Genomic DNA, 21023 nt, shown 5'->3' with positions numbered 1-21023 from the left:
AAATAAGAGAAAAAAAAAAATAAAAAAATCAGGAGTGGTCCCCCCCTCGACTTTCTCGTATACTCAGATATGGGGATGGATATCTGAGGAGTAAACCGCAACACTATGGTTATATTTTTAATAATATATTGAACGATTACTAGAAAAGTAAAGTTGAACAAATCGGACTCCGAGGCTGCATTAATAAAAAAGTACCACTTCTGTTTAGCGGAAATAGTCCAAACATTGATAGAAAAACCCAAGTTTTGTACTAAAAATGTGCTTGACCTAAGTGAAAGCATACTCAAGATATCATGTTTACACTCACACACACAGACAGACAGAATTCCAAAAATGGCATTTTCGGACTCAGAGAGGTCTAAAACATTGAGACTCATCAAAAATCTCGACATCGAATCTTTGAACGATTACAATACTTTCCCTATATGAGAAAGTATAAACTTACAAATCTGGGTAATGTCTTGACATTTCGAGGCTCAATTTCCAGCGATTTGTTAAACAGGTAATCAGTGAATTCCTTCTCCATTTTTTCCTCCATTGGATTCAGATTCTCGAAGTATCTCTGAAAGATAAAAAAAAAATAAAATAAAATATCAGACCGACTAAAATCCTGTTTGTGCAGGCTGAGGGGGAGAATCCCCAACGTTGCTTCACTTGTCACAAATTGTCACCTGGAAGCTCAAGTGAAGACATTGGGGTGAGAAGATGGCAACTCGAGAAATTCCCGCTTCCCCGTGTTAGTAAGCCGCAGTGGGCAGCACGCGTGTGACGGTGACAAGTCAGAAGATTGAAATGCATTTAAACATTTGAGGCATTCGTTTTAATGCCTGCATTAGGAGGACATCAGGGCGTCTGCTGCTTTCTAAGCAGGTTAAGATAGATAGATAGATAGATAGATAGATAGATAGATAGATAGATAGATAGATAGATAGATAGATAGATAGATAGATAGATAGATAGATAGATAGATAGATAGATAGATAGATAGATAGATAGATAGATAGATAGATAGATAGATAGATATGTGAAAGGCACTATATGATAGATAGATAAACATGAAAGGCACTACATAATAGATAGATAGATAGATAGATAGATAGATAGATAGATAGATAGATAGATATGTGAAAGGCACTATATGATAGATAGATAAACATGAAAGGCACTACATAATAGATAGATAGATAGATAGATAGATAGATAGATAGATAGATAGATAGATAGATAGATAGATAGATAGATAGATAGATAGGAGTGAAAGGTCCTATATAATACATAGACAGACAGACTTTATTAATCCCCAAGGGGAAATTGACATGGACAGCAGCTCTGCGTTTTGGTGAATTGCATCCACAAAACAAGCAACACGCTTATGTGTTAAAAGTTCTGAACAAACAGCAGCAGCCACCTGATCCTAACAGCCTTGTCAAAGTGACCCCAACTTACTCGAATGTCACTCTCCACCCTTAGGCAGTACGGCTGGTTCTGGTACTGCTGGATCTCCCCTGTGATCTCTGCCACTTTCCTCCGTTTGCTGAAGTTGATCAGCTCTTTGCCATGCCGTTTGAGAAAGTCCGGGTTTCCTTCTTCTGTCTTCAGGATGTTTGTTAAGTAGATACCTGAACAAAAAAAAGTGAAGCCGGGTTTGTCCTTAAAAATAGCACAAAATATTGAAACAAACGAGTTAAGAACGCTAAGCCAGACGCTCAGAAAGACGTTGGTAAATGGGGCTTCGTGAACAGAAGCAGGAATCGTCTGCAGCTTTTATTGTACCAAATGCCTTTAGCAACGATGGACACCATTAGAGTGTGAAGTTAACGTCTAGAGTCGGGTTGGGGGGACACATCTAGGATGTCTATTTCTACATTTGTGTTTGAAAATGCAGACATACGTTTGTGCTTTTTGCCCACACTACCCAAGAATTTGTAACCCCCCCCATAAAACTGAAAACGTTCTCCAGAGCTGTGTACCATATATACTCGCGTTTAAGTTCTCCTGCGGATAAGTCGGATGCTTGATTTTACTGTATAATTTCCAATATTTTATAATGTCGGTCGTATAAGTTGAATGCGGAAAACTCGTGCTATTGGTCCAAGAGATTATGATATGCTAACACCCACCTGAGAAAGGATCCACGGAGCACATGGCCTATTTTTCTCTGTATTGTCACTACATGACCACACGGTAATACCCGCACTATTCCTAAGTGACGTCTGTACTGTTTTGTGTTTTTTGTATCTCACACCCTCATACACCTTTATCGTAAGAGCATCCCTTATCTTACGATGGAGCATTCGATCAGAAGAAAATATGAAACTGGTTTTACATTAAAAGTCATTGAAGTGGCGAAAGAAATTGGAAACTGCGCTGCTGCAACAAAATTCGATGTGTCTGAGAAACAAATGTGAGATTGGAGGAGGCAAGAAGATGTAAAAAAAAAAAAAAAAAAAGTGTCGTATTTTTGAATGGGTGTATAAGTCGGGTTCTGATTTTATGATCGATATTTCGGGTTTCAAGACCAGACTTATACACGAGTATTTCTGAAAACGCAGACTCTAGTTGTGCTCTGTAAGTGCCAAGGAGGAAGGACCAGCATCCTGCCCGGCCAGGAGGCCATAACAGAGATATGGAGTGGACATGGGTGCTGGGAGCAGTTTGTACCCCACAGGCAGGTGGCAGTGTTCCTCAGGGCTGAACCCAGTTAGGACACCTGCAAGGCATGCTGGGAATTGCAGTTCAGAAAGGCAGTCTTGTCGGGGTCCTTGGGTGCTGCCAGAGGGTGCTATCGAGGGAGTACTGCTCTGGTTTCCACACGACCAGGAAGTGTACCGGATGACTTGTGTGTGATACCGTATGCCTAGTTCAAAAGAAGCCCGCGGTCTCACCTTGGGGAGTCAGAGTTGGTAGGCAGCGGGTGACACTCTTGGAGGAAGTAAGGAGGAAGAATTCGATATTATTGTAATCCTGGCATTGATCTTTTGACGGGTGATTGTTGGAAATGTGTGGCTGATGCACAAGTATCTTTTATGTGAACCCAGAGCTCAGTGACACCCCCTTGTGGTTACAGCTTGTATTAGTTAGTGCTTATTAGCTGGCCCTTCCATGACTGGGTCCTGCTCATTACAACTTCTCATTTCCTGACTGGTCAACTTTTGCAAAAGAAAACGTATTCCAACATGGCAGACAAACAGAGGGGTCGCTTGTCGTTTTGCTTACCTGTAAGCATGTAAGTTGCACAGTCTGAATGCTGCCCACGTGTGCAAACGACAAGTAATTTACCAGCGGCTACAGTTTTACAATTTAATACCGTGGCTGGCCTTTAAGGAGGACACTTCCTCTTCCTGTTGAGTCTCATTACCATTAAGAGCAGGCCGCTCCGTGGGCATTTGGATCCCCGGCACAAAAGTCTGACCCTTGAGTTATTCATTATTGAACTTCTCCAGAAAAACATTTTCTTGGTCACCACTACATACAATATGGGGCAAGTAAAATCTAAAATCGTTTCTGGGTGGGGTTTCTTTTAAGCCCCCCTAATTAGCACATAAATGAACTGACAGTGAAGCAGCTGCTCCGATTTACAACTCGGGTTCTCTACTGCTCGTCACTAATCAAGACAAAGCCACCAATCTGTCAAAGCGGTTAGAATGAAAAGCCACAGCCCTGATGTTCCCCTGCCTTAGAGTCTGAGGGGGAGGTCATCACAAACATGACAGGTATTCACTAAAAAAATAAACCAAAGCGGACTTACCAAAGAAAGGCACACATGGTGGGTTAATGGACCTGAGTTTAGCGAGATACTTCTTATAGTGGTCTTCACTCAGCTCGTGAGCCTCCTCTAATATTCTCCTCTGCCGACTAGGGATTTGCTGTAAGGAGAAAATTAATTTTTAACACGTTGACTGGCCAAGTGAAAATACGTAAATTAGTCTTTGATGCCAATATAAAATCAGAGTGTTATTTTAATATACTAACTAAATGTATTCTGTTATTGAAAACCCACAATAAAAATGTATTTTCTCAAAAAAGACTTTCAGAGTTACCTTGTTAGCTGGCTCACAGAAAAGCAAATTCTTTGTGCACATCAGATGGGCGACAACTCAACTGGGTCTGATAGCCCAATGTGTGGCAATCGAATGTTGCAGTTTCTGCTTGAACTTTGTAGTGCCAAGACGCTAATCGGCGACAGATATTCAGGTGGTTGTGCGTCTACATGTGTAAATTATTTTTTGTCAAAATTCTCCAAAATATGACGAATAACACAAAAGCTACCTGAACGAGAAGTATTATGTTCTGGGATGTCAGGCTCATTTTCATTTCAGATGGCTGTTCACATGCATTACCAATGACTTTACCTGTGTGTGGCACTACAGCCTTGAGGGCGGCAACTCATAGGGGGCGCCCATCTATAGGACGACTACAATGACTTAACTCGTATTTAGAAATTAACGTGTTAAAGGGGAATGAAGGCTAGCAAATGTAAAAAGAAAAAGTCTGAATTAGCGTCGGCCTCCTAGTTCTGAGTGTTCTTAAGAAATGGAATGGCTTACTTCATGAGGCGAGTTGGGTCAAACACTTGAAATATTAAATTTTGTGCTTCAATTTAAATGTTTAAAGTCTAAATATTCTTAAATGCAATAGAACTTTGTCATTTTTCACAGTAAAGGATCAAAAATAACCTCATATTTGTAACATTACCGACATTGAAATTGTCCAAAACGATTCCCCACATGCTTGTGCTTGAGATGTGTCATTTTGAACCTTCTGGGAATGGCTCTTAGAGGGGTAGGACCACCAGTATAGGATAATATCAAAAATATGATCATTATTCAAGATCAGACTACACTCCACGGGCCATTACTACCAATCCCCATTTTTTCTGGAGTTCTGTGAAAAAGAGAAACTTTGACCATACCCCATTGTATCCCATTGTGTGGTGAACCCCTGGGGCTGATTGATGTGGCCTTCTGATCATCTTTCCTGAAAATATCTGTTTCCTTATTCTGTATCATAAGGGGGCCATATCTTTATGGTCCAAAATGGCCTAAAAATGTGGGGTTTTCAGGTCTAGAGGGCCAAAGGGGTTACACTCCAAAATGCTTGAAGTCTTACAAAACTAAACATCATTATTGTTCTGGGGGGTCAGGAGGCACATTTCATGTTCTGAAGAAGTCAGAAAGACAGGCCACCTGAGAAGGCTCCCAGAAAACCATTTCAACTGACTCCAAGTATGTTCAGCATGGCACACACCTAGTGAGAAGTTTAAGAAGAAGACTTCAAGGCTTCAAAGAAGGCCCCCCCTTCAACGTACCTCAAAAGTGTGGTCCAGCCGGTACACTGGAGACGAGTTCATTGCGCTCACCACCTCAAGAACGCCATTAAAGTTGTTCAGCTCCTGGAAAACCTGCAAGATCTCGATTATTCGGCTCACTACAGCTGATCTCTCTTCCAAGTTCTCCGTTTCCACTATACACCTGTAACAAACAGGAGATGGCATGAGGGCAAGTTCAGCCTGTGTGTGCCATGGCGGGTTGTGAAGACCCCCACCCACAACACAATGCCTGATTAGATTTAGACTGGGGTGGAGGGCAGGGTTAGAAATGAAGAGGCAAGGCTGATGATAAGCCATACAAGATGTCGGTCTCCTTCCAAATCCATCTGCGTATTGCAGGTAAATAGTGAATGGCAAGAGATCTCGTGCTAAAGCAAACTACCAGGATGCAGTGGTGCAACAGCAGCCCACAGGACGCACGTATACAGAAGTGAAGCCCTGAGAAGTTCTTCCTCATCATGGCGACCAAGCGAGGTCTGGATGGATCTGTCAAATGGAACATCACCAAAGCTCAGAGGCACCAGAGTGGCACGGCTTTGGATGAGAAATTAAAGGACATAACAAGGCGAGCATTTCATACCCGTCATCAAATGCTAGGCTTTTCCACTCCACTGATGAACATCCAACAGTTTTTCACGAGCCCATAAACTGCTTTAGTCACATTTAAGCCAGCGTGTGTTTTAGAGTTTTCTGTTTGCCTTTTACATCTTGCCTGAAGAAGGGGCCTGAGTTGCCTCGAAAGCTTGCATATTGTAATCTTTCTAGTTAGCCAATAAAAGGTGTCATTTTGCTTGGCTTTTCTCTACATTCATAATGGCTAACACGGTACAGCACCCTAGTACTACTGTTTGCTTAAAGGAATTTAATAAAGTTCATAATTTATCATTCACTGTGCTTACTGTGATGCAAGAAGCCAAGCACTCTGCTACTGACGTAAGCAGACAGCAAATGAAGACCACTTAGAAGGCCTCAGCGGCGTAGAATCTGATCTGGGAGGAGGAGGAGGAGAGTTAAAGCAGCCCCAGACAAGACGCCCGGCCATCACAGAGCAACACTCGCACGTGCAGAGGTCATTAATAAAAGAGGCGCTTCAGCTGTCATGTGCTCATTGTGCGGCGTCGGACCACAGGGCTGCCTGAGCTCATTTTAAAATATGAAACCCAAACTAAATAAATAAAATCTACAGAAGACCTGAAGTAAAGTAGTAGTTTTTAAAATGTTTATTACGCCAGAAGACGTTAGGCTCAAAATCATAATCTACTTCGCTGAAAATGTACTCATCGATTGCTACTTTCATTAAAGCGATGGACTGACTGACCTGAGCTAGTGGGGATCTGGATAAACCGGGTTAGACAATGACATCACTGGACTGTCATTGGAGAGTATCCTGATGGGAGCGAACAACAAGTTCATCAAATGCTCACAAGTACAGACCACCAATTCATCACAAGTAACACTCAGTCCGTCTGCCACAGGCGTTCAGTTACAGTAACCTAAACTGCAAAGGCCACAACAGCGAATGAGCTGGAGCTGTGCAAGTGAAGTGGCGACTATCCAAAAAGGGACCTGCTGGACCACAGCCCAAACACAGTCCAGCTGATTGTCTTCTTTTGGTTCCAGCTGACCTCCCTGAATTGCCTGCACACAAAATAGAAATGCGAGAAACTGTGAGAATGGCAATAACTGGACCAGGAGATGCACATATGTTTGAGAAATTGCAATGAGAGTTGATGGGTACAGTAGAACTCAGAAGCCCACGGTACTCCACTTTATATTACAGAAGATAGAAGGAGCGAGTGGCATCACCTATGTAAGTAATGTTCAGCTCTGGTCATTTTGTCTACTAGTGTGGCTTCAGTCCGTATAAAAAAAAAAAAAAAAAAAAAAAAAAAAGACAACGGGACCCCCCAGGGTCAAAAGTTTGGGTTTCAAAGAAGTCTAGTAGTCTATATATACTGTAAGCTGGAGGGCTGATCGCACCCTCAGAGGACACAGATGCCCCTGGGAAAACCCCTGAAACAGCTGACAGCCTACCTTCACATTGCTCCTTACCCTTCTTACTTGCGCTTTAATGTGCGATAAACCTCTTGTGCGGTACTCCGCTTACTTAAAAGCCTTGTACAGCGGCTGTCAGTTTTGGAATTGATTGTTTTGCTTTGCTTTTTCCCTCTAGCTCTCTCTCAGACATTTCCCGCTCCTGACGCGTACTCCTTAAAAGAGACAACTGTTTGTTTGCAGTGTTTGAATAAAATTCTTCTTCTCTCTATGATATCCTGTGTTTCTGTGCAGATCTGTGACCCAAGCGTGACAAGACATATAGAGAAGACATCAACCTGCTGTAGTGACGACGCTGCCTGAGACGGTGGGGGCTGACACAGAGAGAGATCAGCTGACATCTCCAGGAGCCCCCCATTTAGTTCACACTGCAAGGCGATCGCCTCTGAGCTGGTGACTGCGGGTTTGCAACACGCTGAACAAATCTTCAAACTGAAAGACCTGCTATGCTTGCCTGCAATCTTGTGTATCTGGATGGGGTGGCATCCTTAAATATTTGGCATGACAGCTAAAGCCACTGAGGAGGTGCCTACTGCCTTACAGTGGTTCAAAAACCCTGTGCTTTTTAGTTTAGTGTTTCTACTACTGATTGGCTAATCCATGCATTTATTTGGGCCAATGTTGTTTGACAACAGTGTCCATCTTAGCAGTACTGGGCACAAGGGAGGAACTCATCGCAGAGCACACTCACGTACACATCCACACTCGGTCACACACACACACACACACACTGGCCCAGTTTAGAACTGTCAGTCAACCCAACAAGCACATTTTTGAGATGTCTTGGGCAAATAATTTTTATTCATCATCATTTTCATTCAGCTTTTTCATGCAGCAACACTCTGAAGTGGGTGGATCAGGATTCCATATTCCCAGCAGTTCCTTTCAGTTCTGCTTCAGGAATACTCATCTGATCCCAGGGCAGCTGATAGATGCAGGTCACTCCAGTTCATTCAGGGTTTTCAAACTTAGTCTTCTCTTAGTGGATTGTGCTTGGAAGACCTCCAGTGAGAGGCATCGGTGGACATCCTAACTGCACGTCCAAACCTCCTCCATCGACTGGGACATCAGAGACTGATGGACTGTTTATGTGAAACCTAAAAGTCGGCTAAGTGTGCCACCTGAGCTTACAGTATCTACATGCTACTAAATAGAGAAGTTGTGGTGGGATGTGGTCAACTCGTGCGTGAATTTCCCCTTGGGATTAATAAAGTATCTATCTATCTATCTATCTATCTATCTATCTATCTATCTATCTATCTATCTATCTATCTATCTATCTATCTATCTATCTATCTATCTATCTATCTATCTATCTATCTATCTATCTACCTATCTATTATATAGCACCTTTCACACTATTTATCTGTCTATCTATTATATAGCACCTTTCACGTTTATCTATCTATCTATAAAGCTATTGTGTGCCTACTGCCAGGTACAGATATCACCCGCAGTGTGGGTGTCACATGGTCCTGGAGAATGGGCTAGCATTGTCTTCTAAGAAGGAAGAGCTCACTCAGAGTCACTGTTAGGAAACTTGGAAATGTTATGAATTAAAGAGGATGTGATGTCAACTGCATCTGTTCATGGCTCTTTAAAACCTGTCAAGCAGATGTGCTTTTCGTGACTCTATGTGTCATATTACTTGGCTCCAGGAAGAGTCTTCTTTTACACTTTGAGGGTCTGTGAGCAGCCACTAATATCTGTGAGGTGTTTTACTGGCACATAGGGTGGGACACTTGGCACACTACACATGTAAAACAATGCTTTGTTCAGTTTACCCACAATGTGACAAAAAGACGTGGCAACTTTCTGTGGCCTGCTGCATCTTAAAATGTTGCCACCTCGTTTGACATCAAAGCAGCTGGTGTGGCTTAGAATCAGCAGTGGGAGATTTTCCAGAACATGTTGAATGAGGACCACCTAAAAAAACGGCTGACAGGATTGCGACCACAGCAAACAGGGCCAGAATGCACAAGACTGAAAAGTGACGTTTGTGTTTCACATCTTCTTTCAACTCAAAGGAGGTTCACTTCTAACTGGTGAGGACTCATTTCTTGTACTGTACTACGAAACCGTGAAATAATCACATGAATGCTACGGAGGACACCTACTTCTCAAACCACAGGGTAAGGTTGGTCGTGTGCCTGATCATCTTGAGGAGGTTGGGAGAGTTGATTTCTTTGTCTTCTTTCGTCCACACACTGCCCACCAGCTCAGATGGCTGCACAGCCCTGTAGAAAAAACATGGACACATGAAATCACTTGAATCTGAATAACCCAACACACTAAACTAGACAAGAAGGAAAAAAGAAAATCTGAATGAGTGGCCCTTCATAAGTCATTTGTACAAATTAGATAGATAGATAGACAGATAGACAGATAGACAGACAGACAGACAGACAGACAGACAGACAGACAGACAGACAGACAGACAGACAGACAGACAGATAGATAGATAGATAGATAGATAGATAGATAGATAGATAGATAGATAGATAGATAGATAGATAGATAGATAGATACTTTATTAGGGCAACTTGGTCTGGGCAGGCTGGGCAGCGTCACATCTGAAATTAAATCTTCCATTAAACGCCTCTTCCTTTAGACAAAGTAGTGGTTGGGTCTTATGAGAAATATGTCACAGATCTGCTTTGTGGCTGAGGACACTCTTCTGGACGCTGTACCCTTCAGCGCCGGTCTCAACACCTCTCTATAAATGGATCTTATAAAGCGGTGAATGTCTGGTGAACACTTGCCATCATGAATAATACAATATCAGTAAATGCCCAACACTGATACTAGTTTGTGCTCACCATTGATGACCTGCTATTTAGGGAACAACAGTTCTGGCTGAACGAAACAAAGAAAGCTGAGTAAATACAGCGTGGCATTTCAAAAACAATATAAACCACTGCTGACATTTGAGTGCCAGCAGGATTAGGAAAAAGACTCCATTACAAGCTACTGGCACACATCACCGCCAAAGGCTGCAGTTACTGGAGGCCTTCACACCCCTGAAACAAGAATCTCGTGACCTTTACTGGAAATAAAAGACACAGCAATGCATCCTCAGGAGGACACCCAAATATTAACATTTCTTTAGTTCTTTTTTTCTACTACTATATTTTATATACACAACCGGTCCTTTACGATCTGCAGATCTGCCAATTTGCAGGTTTGTCATCAATAATTAAATTATTTTGCAAGTTTGGTGATGACACGTGTAGGCTATAAAATGCAAAGAAAACTAAAGAGGTCTGGTAAGTCTTAAATGCTTACAATATGTGTGCACGGGAGGCAGCTAAAGGGCTCAAAAGAAGGTAATTCCCGGTCATACCGGGGGATGGCAAAGTGCAGTGATCCTTTGTCTTTCTTCCCCAAAGACCAAATGTGGGAAATTCTGCCTCCTCTCTATGACGTCACTTCCGGTTCCAACCCCGGAAGACGTCACTTCCGGTACCAAAACCCAAAGACGCCACTTCCAGTTCCAAACCACCAACCCCTCCGGAATACGTCACTTCTGATTCCAAACCAACCCCATGCCACTAGGAGACATCACATCCGCTTCCAACCCAAACCCCCCCCCCCAGCACCCCATTCATCCCCCACCAGGAAACTTCCTGTTCTAAACCCCCCCCCCCCCCCCAAAGACATCACTTCCGGTTCCAACCTCCTGAAGACATCACTTCCCTCCTTTGACTTAAAAACCCACCCTGAACATACTGTACCGGTTTCAGGTGGGACTGAGTTCCAAAGAACATCTAAAAGGACAACCATCTCTGCCACACTCCACTGATCTGACAGACTGGCCAGACAGAATCCACATGGATGCCCAATCAGAGATTGTAAAAAGGCACCTAATTGACCCTCAGACTGTGAAAAACAAGATTCTCTGGTCTGATGAAGCCAAGAGTTGCGTCATGTCTGGATGAAAAACAGGCCCTGCCATTCCTCACCTGTGTAATACAATTCTATGGTGAAGTATGGTGGTGGAATCCTCAGGGACTTGGAGGGAAACCTGAATGGAGCAAAGTACTGAGATCTCCATAAGGAAAAACTGCTCAGCGTTCCGGACCTCAGACTGGGCCTATGGTTCAGCTTCCAACAGGACAATGCAAAGACAACACAGGAGTGGCTTAGAGACAACTCTCTAAATGTCCTTGAGTGTCCCAGTTGGACTTGAACTGAAACAAACTTCTCTGGACAGACCTGAAAATAGCCATCCACCGATGGTCTCAATCCAATCTGACAGAGGATCTGCAGACAGGAATGGTGGACAATCCCCCAATCCAGGTATACAAAGCTTATCATGTGAGACCCAAGAAGACTCCAGGCTGGAATGACTGTCATAGGGGCTTCAACTAAGCACTGAGGAAAGGGTCTGAATACTTGTATCAATTGGATACTACAGTTTTTTTGTTTTAATAAATTTGCAAAAATTTGCAAAATTCTGTTATCGCTTAATCATTCTGGGGTCTTAGGTGTTGCTCAATGTGGGGAAAAATGAATTTAAATGGATTTTAGCACAAGGCTGTAAAATAACAAAATGTAACAGAAGGGGTCTGAATGCATCAAGAATCCACAGTATATTTCATATATTTACTACACATATATTGTCTGAAACACACACTGGCCACTTTATTAGGTCCACCTGCAGATCTTCTCCAAACAATTCAATTATGTGGCTGTTTAAAATGCAGACGTGATCAACATCAGAAAGCACCTATGATGGTGGTGGGATTGCTAGCACTAGATATGGTAGGTCCAGCTTCCTTTCTGAGATTTTCACCTAAAAGAAGCTCTGCAGCTTATGCAGAATTGTACATCAAAATGGGACAAATGAGGGCTGGGAAAAAAAATGTCATCCGGCGAAAATCTCAGTTTCAGCTCCAACCCACAGATGGTCAGGTCTGACTTTGTCGTAGATGGCATGAATCATGGGCCCACTCAGCCTTGTGTCGATGGTGTAGGCCAGTGGTGATAGCATAGTGAGTGAATTTAGCAAAAAGGTTTTACAAAAAATGCGCATCGTACCTGTAGAGGTCTGATTCAAGAAGTGTGAGTTGCCGTGCAATCTCAATGGGGTGCAATGTGAGCAGGTCGAAGGTCTCCACTTGGCCAGGCTTGCTTATGTGCCACTCAATTGGAGGAGGGGAGCTCTCAAACGTGATATTGTGACTCGATCCATTAGCCTGCGCCTGCTTTTTCCTTTGAATGATTTTTGAAATGGATTCAACCCACTTTCTCATGGCTTTACCTGCAAAGGGTAAGAAAGGGACAAAGATCAAAATCTAAAACATGTTGACTTTTATTACACAGCTCTCAGTACAGTAGAAGATTCAAGTCAGGTCAGGTTAGGTTGGGGAGCATGCACTGGTACAGCGCGTTGCCACACCCACCACACGACAAAACAGCTTGGATTCCCGGTTGGCTACCCCCAGGCTGACATGCGGTCCAGTCCCACCCTCCAGAAATGACCGTCTATCTGCCTCAGCCAGGTGTTACGTGGGCATCCCCTTGGCCTGGTCCAGCCAGTCAGGTCCTCAACAATGAGGATCAAGCAAGCCGGATCACCGTCAGGGAATCACGCCACATGGCCGTAATGCTTTAACTTGACGCTCCCTCACAATGCGGGTCATGTGCCTCATTTGGGACTCCATGAGCAACACAACGTCAGGATTCTCTGAAGAGACACACATGAAGGAGTCCATTCTTCACCTTAGGTCACTGGATAGCATCCATGTCTCACAAACAAGAAGCACCAGGACTCTAAAGACTTGGACCTTCGTCCTTTTGCAGAGATACTGGGAACGCCACACACCCCTTTTCCAGTGATCTCATGACCACCCCCATGCTTTCCCAATCCATCTACTGACTTTATAGGAAGAGTCACCAGAGGTCGACTCTCTCTCCACAGACAGACACACTGCTGATGGCTGTGCCCGTGAGGTCAATAAAGGCCTGGCTCTTTGGTTTTTATCAGGACCCTCACAAGCCCAGACACTCTGACTCCTCGCTCAGTCTCTTGAGAGCCCCAATCACAGCCTCCATTGACTCCATGAAGATCAAAGTCAAGATCAGTGAATCTTTCTTCGTCAACACATGCCCCAAAGCCCGGCATAACACCCCGTACATACAAGCATTGAACAGAGTAGGAGCAGAACACACCGCTGACGAACTGCAGAATCAACTGGGAAAAACCACAGAGGTTCTGCCTCCACTCCACACAGCACTCACAGTACCAGTGTACAGGCCGGCCATGATATCCAGCAACCTTGAGGAGATCTCGCGAAGTCTCAGGATGTCTCACAGGGAAGCTCAATCAACTGAATCAAACGCTTTAGGAAAATTGAGAAAGGCTGCAAAGAAAACTCTGCTGATATTCATGTTTGCGCTTCATGAGAACCCTCAGTGCCAGAAGTCAATGGTAGACTTCTTAGGCGTAAAACCAGACTGCTGCCGTCAGTGGTAGGTGAGCAAGTAATAATAATAATAATAATAATAATAATTCTTTGCATTTATATAGCGCTTTTCTCACTACTCAAAGCGCTCAGCAATTGCGGGTTAAGGGCCTTGCTCAAGGGCCCAACAGAGCAGAGTCTCTTTTTGGCATTTACGGGATTCGAACCGGCAACCTTCTGATTGCCAGTGCAGATCCCTATCCTCAGATCCTAGCAAAGACCTTACCCAGCACCAAAAGCAGTGTTCTCCCCCCACAGTTGCAATAATCCAGGTGATCACCCTTCCCTTTCCAGATAGGGATGGCAAGTCCCATTTTCCAGTCAGTTGGGATGACGCCACATTCATAAATAGAACTTTTGTGTGTGTGGGGAGCTTGGGCAGGGATGCTAACATACGGGTGAAATCCACAGTTCCACTGTCTCCAATAGTGGCTACTGTTTCTCAAAAAGTAGTTGATATAAACATCATTTTTTCATTTCACCATTTTAAAATTTTATCCTCAAGTCTCTTTAAAGACTTTTTAAATAGCACACAGTCTTCTGCTTTGACCAATAATGTGCTTCCCATATTATGTTCACCATAACTGCACACACATTATATGTGGGCTCTTGGTGCATATTGAGAGGACAGGCTACCTGGGGGTCATCTGCTCCTATAAATGACAGCCAGGGCTCAATATTGCAGGATGCTATGGGCTATTGGAGGGAACTGTGAGAAAACAGACATAGCACAGAAGACAGGGCAGCACTTGAAACTGTGCAGAAGAGTACAACCAGGAGCATCCCAGGACTTAAGGAGATGATGTATTGTGACGGACTCGGAGAATTCAACCTGTTTAGTCTCAAGCAGAGGAGACTGTGTGGAGACCTCGCCCAGGTCTTCAAAATCTTCAAAGGCATTGATAAAGTAGAGATCTTAATGGGAATAACGTGCCTGGGGACACCAATGTAAATTAAGAGGAAGTACATTGAGGACTAAAACCAGGAAGCACCTCTTTGAAATAAACTATCGAGACATGGAGTTGGAACAAAACCATGACAACCTTTAAGACGGACCTGGATGAGATACTGGGACTGAATGGTGGTCTCTCATTTATCAGTTTTCTTTTGTTATGAGATGGCCCTAACCTCCCAGAACAAATTTCCAGGGACTGTCCCAGAAGTAGCTCCCAAGGTGGGGAATAAAGCCACGTCACATTCACTAACCACTTGAGCTTAGGGTATTACACTGCCTGGCCAAAAAAAAAAGTCGCCACCAAAAAAAAGGTCACACACTCTAATATTTCGTTGGACCACCTTTAGCTTGGATTACGGCACGCATTCGCTGTGGCATTGTTTCGATAAGCTTCTGCAATGTCACAAGATTTAGTTCCATCCAGTGTTGCATTAATTTTTCATCAAGATCTTGCATTGATGATGGTAGAGTCTGACCGCTGCGCAAAGTCTTCTCCAGCACATCCCAAAGATTCTCAATGGGGTTAAGGTCTGGACTCTGTGGTGGCCAATCCATGTGTGAAAATGATGTCTCATGCTCCCTGAACCACTCTTTCACAATTTGAGCCCAATGAATCCTGGCATTGTCATCTTGGAATATGCCCGTGCCTTACGGCTACACAGCTGTTCAGTCCCAATCCCCTGAGTTACCTTCGCATTGTGCGTTTGGAAATGCTCTTACTTTCACTATTAAACATAGACCTGAGTTCTACTGTTGTTTTTGTTCGATTTGATTTCACCAAACGTTTAAGTGATCGCCGATCACGATCATTCAGGATTTTTTTCCGGCCACATTTCTTCCTCAAAGACGATGGGTCCCCACTATCCTTCCAGTTTTTAATAATGCGTTGGACAGTTCTTAACCCAATTTTAGTAGTTTCTGCAGTCTCCTTAGATGTTTTCTCTGCTTGATGCATGCCAATGATTTGACCCTTCTCAAACAGACTAACATCTTTTCCACGACCACGAGATGTGTCTTTCGACATGGTTGTTTAAGAAATGAGAAGCAACTCATCGCACCAGTTGGGGTTAAATAACTTGTTGCCAGCTGAAAGATAATCGCCCATGCAGTAATTATCCAATAGGAGGCTCGTACCTATTTGCTTAGTTAAATCCAGGTGGCGACTTTTATTTTGACCAGGCAGTGTAGTTAGGGCTTTTTGCACTTCAGGACCAGGTCTTGAATGAAGAGAGGAAGTGAGGCTATTCATTGACACAGCCCTGGTGAGATATTACTGAATGCAGATACAAATCATACATTTCATGAAAGTGAAATAAACAAACACGCTGCTCATTCCATGGTGTGAAAAGCAGGATTCGTCAAATGCTTCCCAAATGCACATTTAAGGGAACAATCAAACCATCAGCTGCCATCCTCCACATACACATGTAAGGACTGACTTACCTCTGACTGTCCCAATGAACTCTTCTAATCGCTGTAACAGGTCCGGATCCCTCTCAAAATCATAAAAGTGGTGCTCTACCCAGTGCCGGCAAACATTCAAAACTCTGGAGAGGAAATATTTTAAAAAATGACACAATGTAGTTAATGTTGAAATCTCAACAATCACTTCTTTTTTTACAGACACATGAGCAATGCCGTGTGTCCTTTATCTTCAGCACATATTTGTTGTAACTGGCATGTGGTGGATCGGTGGCCAATAATGAGATGAATGCTATGACCATGATGAGCCAAGTGAGCAATGCCCTTTTGGTTGGGATTTGAGTAGAACACAAGGCCTCTGTTAACACATTTAAACATTGTAGAGACATGGCCTGCTTGAGGAGAAAGCCAGCTGGTGGTCTTCCATCTCTTCTGTTTGATTCTCTCAGCATATTGATTGGACAAGAGATTAGAAATCCAAGTGTTTCATTCTTTGCATTTATATAGCGCTTTCCTCATTACTCAAAGTGCTCAGCAATTGCAGGTTAAGGGCCCAACAGAGCAGAGTCCCTTTTTGGCATTTACGGGATTCGAACCGGCAACCTTCCGATTGCCAGTGCAGATCCCTAGCCTCAGAGCCACCACTCTGCCTCCAAGTGTTTCTAGTCCATATTCCTAGATGGAGTACTTTGCCTGTTGTCACAGATGCGTTAACGGCCCGTAAGGTAACTTCAAATAATGACAGACGCAGGGCTTAGAATTGTGTGCTTTGAAGCGTATAAAACTGACCAGTTGCTGTTCGGAGATTAACTCACATTCATTTTTTGACTACTGGAACAAACTACCAAAACATGGAGTTAAAGCAACAACCCTGACAACCTTTAAGAAGAACCGAAGTGAGATATTGGGACAGCGGAGCTGTTAGCTAAACAAATGGGCTTGAGGGATGGAATGGATTCCTCTGGTTGGTCAAATTTTCACTGTGGTGCTTCAAGAATGACCTGTGCTACAAACCTAACTGTTGCATCCCCACCTCCATATCATTTGGGCTTACCTAAGTTGGACTGGCTGCACATACTCCTTTCGAAACCGTTTGAGCTCGGCACTCAGGGGCTGGTCGCCATTCTCCGTGCCGTCTGTTTCTGCCGGTTTAGATTCAGGGATGTGAAACCTATCAAGAAATCATCAGAATCAGAGATCTTGCACAATCATGAGGCAGCAACACATCATAGGAAATGAATTATCATAATGGCAATGCCTTCTCCTCACCAATCATCGGATTCCAGCACAGCTCTGCAAGCGTTGAAAAATGACAATTACACAAAGAATGATCCAAAGCACTTACCGTTCCATTAGCAAGGTGAGCAGTTCCTGTGGCCTGCAAAATGAGCGATACGTCGTCAGAAAGGTCCTAACAAAATTGGGATCTGAAGAAGAGGGGGAAAAGAAGACAAGCGACAAACAGATGAGCCACTGAACCGACACGTCTACGGAGCAGTAAACTCATTTCTCACACTTTTGTCAGGGAACTTCTCTGAAAACAGAAGGTTAAGATTTTACCTCATGTGGTCTGCTTCATTATTCATTAAAAAGGCACAAGTATGTTAGCCCCCAAACTCTCCTGGGAAGCCAACTGTGATATTCTGACTGCGGTTTTATGCACATTTGTATTCTATTCTCATTTATTTTTTGAGTAAGGGATTCAGTTTTTTGGTTTATTCATTCATTCATGTTCTAACCCGCTGAATCCAAACACAGGGTCACGGGGGTTTGCTGGAGCCAATCCCTGCCAACACAGGGCACAAGGCAGGAACCAATCCCAGGCAGGGTGCCAACTCACCGCAGTTTTTTGATTTATGTTTCTGCAAATTCAATTTTATTATAACTAGGGGGCGTTGCCCCCTGCTTGCTTTGCTCGCCAACCCCGCTAGCACTACATCGCCGTTGTGAAGAGGTGGGCTGAACGCACCCCAAGGAGACGTGGCCGCTCTTCCGAAACCCCTCTTAAACGGAGATACAATGGGAAACAAATAACATTTGTTTTTTTACCTCCTCTTTGCTCGATCAACTGCTGGATTGCTGCTGCTGCCGTGCTGCATGATCTGCATTTCGTGTGACGCTTCAAACGTTTAAATGCCTGTATAGCATCTGTCCTTTTGTCTCACGTGACGTGAAAGTGTCTCTCTGTCGCTCTTCAAAAGATCTTTTGTCGCAAGATTTTTTTTATAATAGAGAGACAGGAGATAATTCTATCCATTGTTGTCCATTTGTTAATTTCAGACATGTCTGTAGGCTAATGTGTTTCAGAATTATGAGAGTGTTGTGATGTAAGATTTTGCATATAACATGATAAATATTTTGTATGTCTTTATTTGTAATTTAGGCAAAGCAATGTAATTTAGTGTTACATTAGTGAGATACATTCATGTTTAACCCCAATTTTAGGAATAGGTCTCTTTGAATTTTACGACAGAGTTGGGGGAGGATGTGCCTTAAACCAGTTTGGCGAGTATTTCTCTGCTAAAGCCTTTCAACCCCCGCAAGGAAGCCAGTCTACCTAACATATGGTCTTGGGGGGGTGGCAGGTGTTAAGATGTTCTATTCCCCCACTGGTCTGAAGTATGGCTGTTTGGAATTGGCTTGGATCAGAAGCTTTTAAATACCATGATGTCCTATTGGCTCTAGGGGTTGGACAGAACATCTATAAATCTGCTTGCTCAACCACATTCTCTCTCTTACTAACCAACATATGATGAAGCAGCATCTCTCTTACTAACAACTGATGAAGACCACCACACCATGAACTGAAAGGACAACACAATGGGGAGCACAGCTCGGCAGCCATATTGAACAGACATTTGGCTGAAAGCTGACCACAAATGAACTAGATACATTTTAAATAACTACAAGTCTGTGTGCCGCCTGAAAGTACACATCACCATTTAATCAGGTTGTATGGTTGCCAATATTCAAATGTACAGTACTGTGCAAAAGTTTTAGGCAGGTGTGAAAAAATGCTGTAAACAAAGAATGCTTTCAGAAATATAAATACTGATTGTTTATTGTTATCAATTTACAAAATGCAAAGTGAGCGAACAAAAGAAAAATCTAAATCAAATCAATATTTGGCGTTACTACCTTTTGCCTTCAAACCAGCATCAATTCTTCTAGGTCCACTTGCACAAAGTCAGGGATTTTGTAGGATTGTACTCAGGTGTCAACCAATTCTACCAAACAGGTGCTAATGATCATCAATGTCACACGTAGGTTGAAACACAGTCATTAACTGAAACAGAAACAGCTGTGTAGGAGACTTAAAACTGGGTGAGGAACAGCCAAACTCTGCTACCAAGGTGAGGTTGTGGAAGACAGTGTCATGGCGAGACTGAGCACAGCAACAAGACACAAGGTAGTTCTACTGCATCAGCAAGGTCTCTCCCAGGCAAAGATTTCAAAGCAGACTGGGGTTTCAAGATGTGCTGTTCAAGCTCTTTTGAAGAAGCACAAAGAAACGGGCAACGTTGAGGATCGTAGACGCAGTGGTCCGCCAAGGAAACTTAGTGCAGCAGATGAAAGACACATCAAGATTATTACCCTTCGAAATCAGAAGATGTCCAGCAGTGCCATCAGCTCAGAACTGGCAGAAACCAGTGGGACCCAGGTACACCCATCTACTGTCCGGAGAAGTCTGGCCAGAAGTGGTCTTCATGGAAGAGTTGCAGCCAAAAAGCCATACCTCTGACGTGGAAACAAGGCCAAGCGACTCAAGTATGCACAAAAACATAGGAACTGGGGTGCAGAAAAATGGCAACAGGTGCTCTGGACTGATGAGTCAAAATTTGAAATATTTGGCTGTAGCAGAAGGTAGTTTGTTCGTCGAAGGGCTGGAGAGCGGTACAATAATGAGTGTCTGCAGGCAACAGTGAAGCATGGTGGAGGTTCCTTGAACGTTTGGGGCTGCATTTCTGCAAATGGAGTTGGAGATTTGGTCAGGATTAATGGTGTTCTCAATGCTGAGAAATATAGGCAGATACTTATCCATCATGCAATACCATCAGGGAGGCGTATGATTGGCCCCAAATTTATTCTGCAGCAGGACAACACCACCAAACATACAGCCAAAGTCATTAAGAACTATCTTCAGTGTAAAGAAGAACAAGAAGTCCTGGAAGTGATGGTATGGCCCCCACAGAGCCTTGATCTCAACATCATCGAGTGTTTCTGGGATTACATGAAGAGACAGAAGGATGTGAGGAAGCCTACATCCACAGAAGATCTGTGGTTAGTTCTCCAAGATGTTTCGAACAACCTACCAGCCGAGTTCCTTCAAAATATGTGTGCAAGTGTACCTAGAAGAACTGATGCTGTTTTGAAGGCAAAGGGTGGTCACACCAAATATTGATTTGATTTAGATTTCTCTTTTGTTCATTCACTGCATTTTGTTGATTGATGAAAATAAATGATTAACACTTCCATTTTTGAAAGCATTCTTTGTTTACAGCATTTTTTTCACACCTGCCTAAAACGTTTGCACAGTACTGTACTTTGCATATTGTTATTATTTATGAATATTACCAATAATACATTGTTTAAATTGTAACTTACTACACCTAATTGCCTGAGGTTATAGATGTAGGAGGGACGGTGGGGAGACGTTATATACTATAATACCTTATAAACAGTGGTAAGTCTGTGATATCTGAGGCATTCTGACAAAGGCTACATATTAATAATACAGTGGGGGAAATTAGAGCAATATATTAGTCTACCAAGACAAAACAGAGAGTAAGTCAGT

At 43.2% G+C, this 21023-nt stretch overlaps 1 protein-coding gene across 2 annotated transcripts in view; it reads right to left on the bottom strand.

Moving 5' to 3' along the window:
• The window catches only part of LOC114665943 (son of sevenless homolog 1-like), a 143326-nt gene that overhangs the window by 12380 nt on the left and 109923 nt on the right, over positions 1-21023 (bottom strand). For both annotated transcript variants that reach the window (XM_028820610.2, XM_028820611.2), the window contains exons 11-19: positions 17574-17655; positions 17283-17399; positions 16250-16353; positions 12425-12647; positions 9502-9621; positions 5309-5471; positions 3749-3866; positions 1447-1619; positions 446-562 (exon numbers count right to left, since the gene is read on the bottom strand). In XM_028820610.2, the coding sequence (XP_028676443.1) occupies positions 446-562; positions 1447-1619; positions 3749-3866; positions 5309-5471; positions 9502-9621; positions 12425-12647; positions 16250-16353; positions 17283-17399; positions 17574-17655 (1217 nt within the window). The remainder of the gene's footprint in view (positions 1-445; positions 563-1446; positions 1620-3748; positions 3867-5308; positions 5472-9501; positions 9622-12424; positions 12648-16249; positions 16354-17282; positions 17400-17573; positions 17656-21023) is intronic.

The sequence above is a fragment of the Erpetoichthys calabaricus genome, chromosome 15, assembly GCF_900747795.2.
Source record: "Erpetoichthys calabaricus chromosome 15, fErpCal1.3, whole genome shotgun sequence".
In the NCBI taxonomy this organism is placed as follows: domain Eukaryota; kingdom Metazoa; phylum Chordata; class Cladistia; order Polypteriformes; family Polypteridae; genus Erpetoichthys; species Erpetoichthys calabaricus.
The sequence above is the reverse complement of the archived record's forward strand: the minus strand, read 5'-3'. Positions and strand labels throughout refer to the sequence as shown.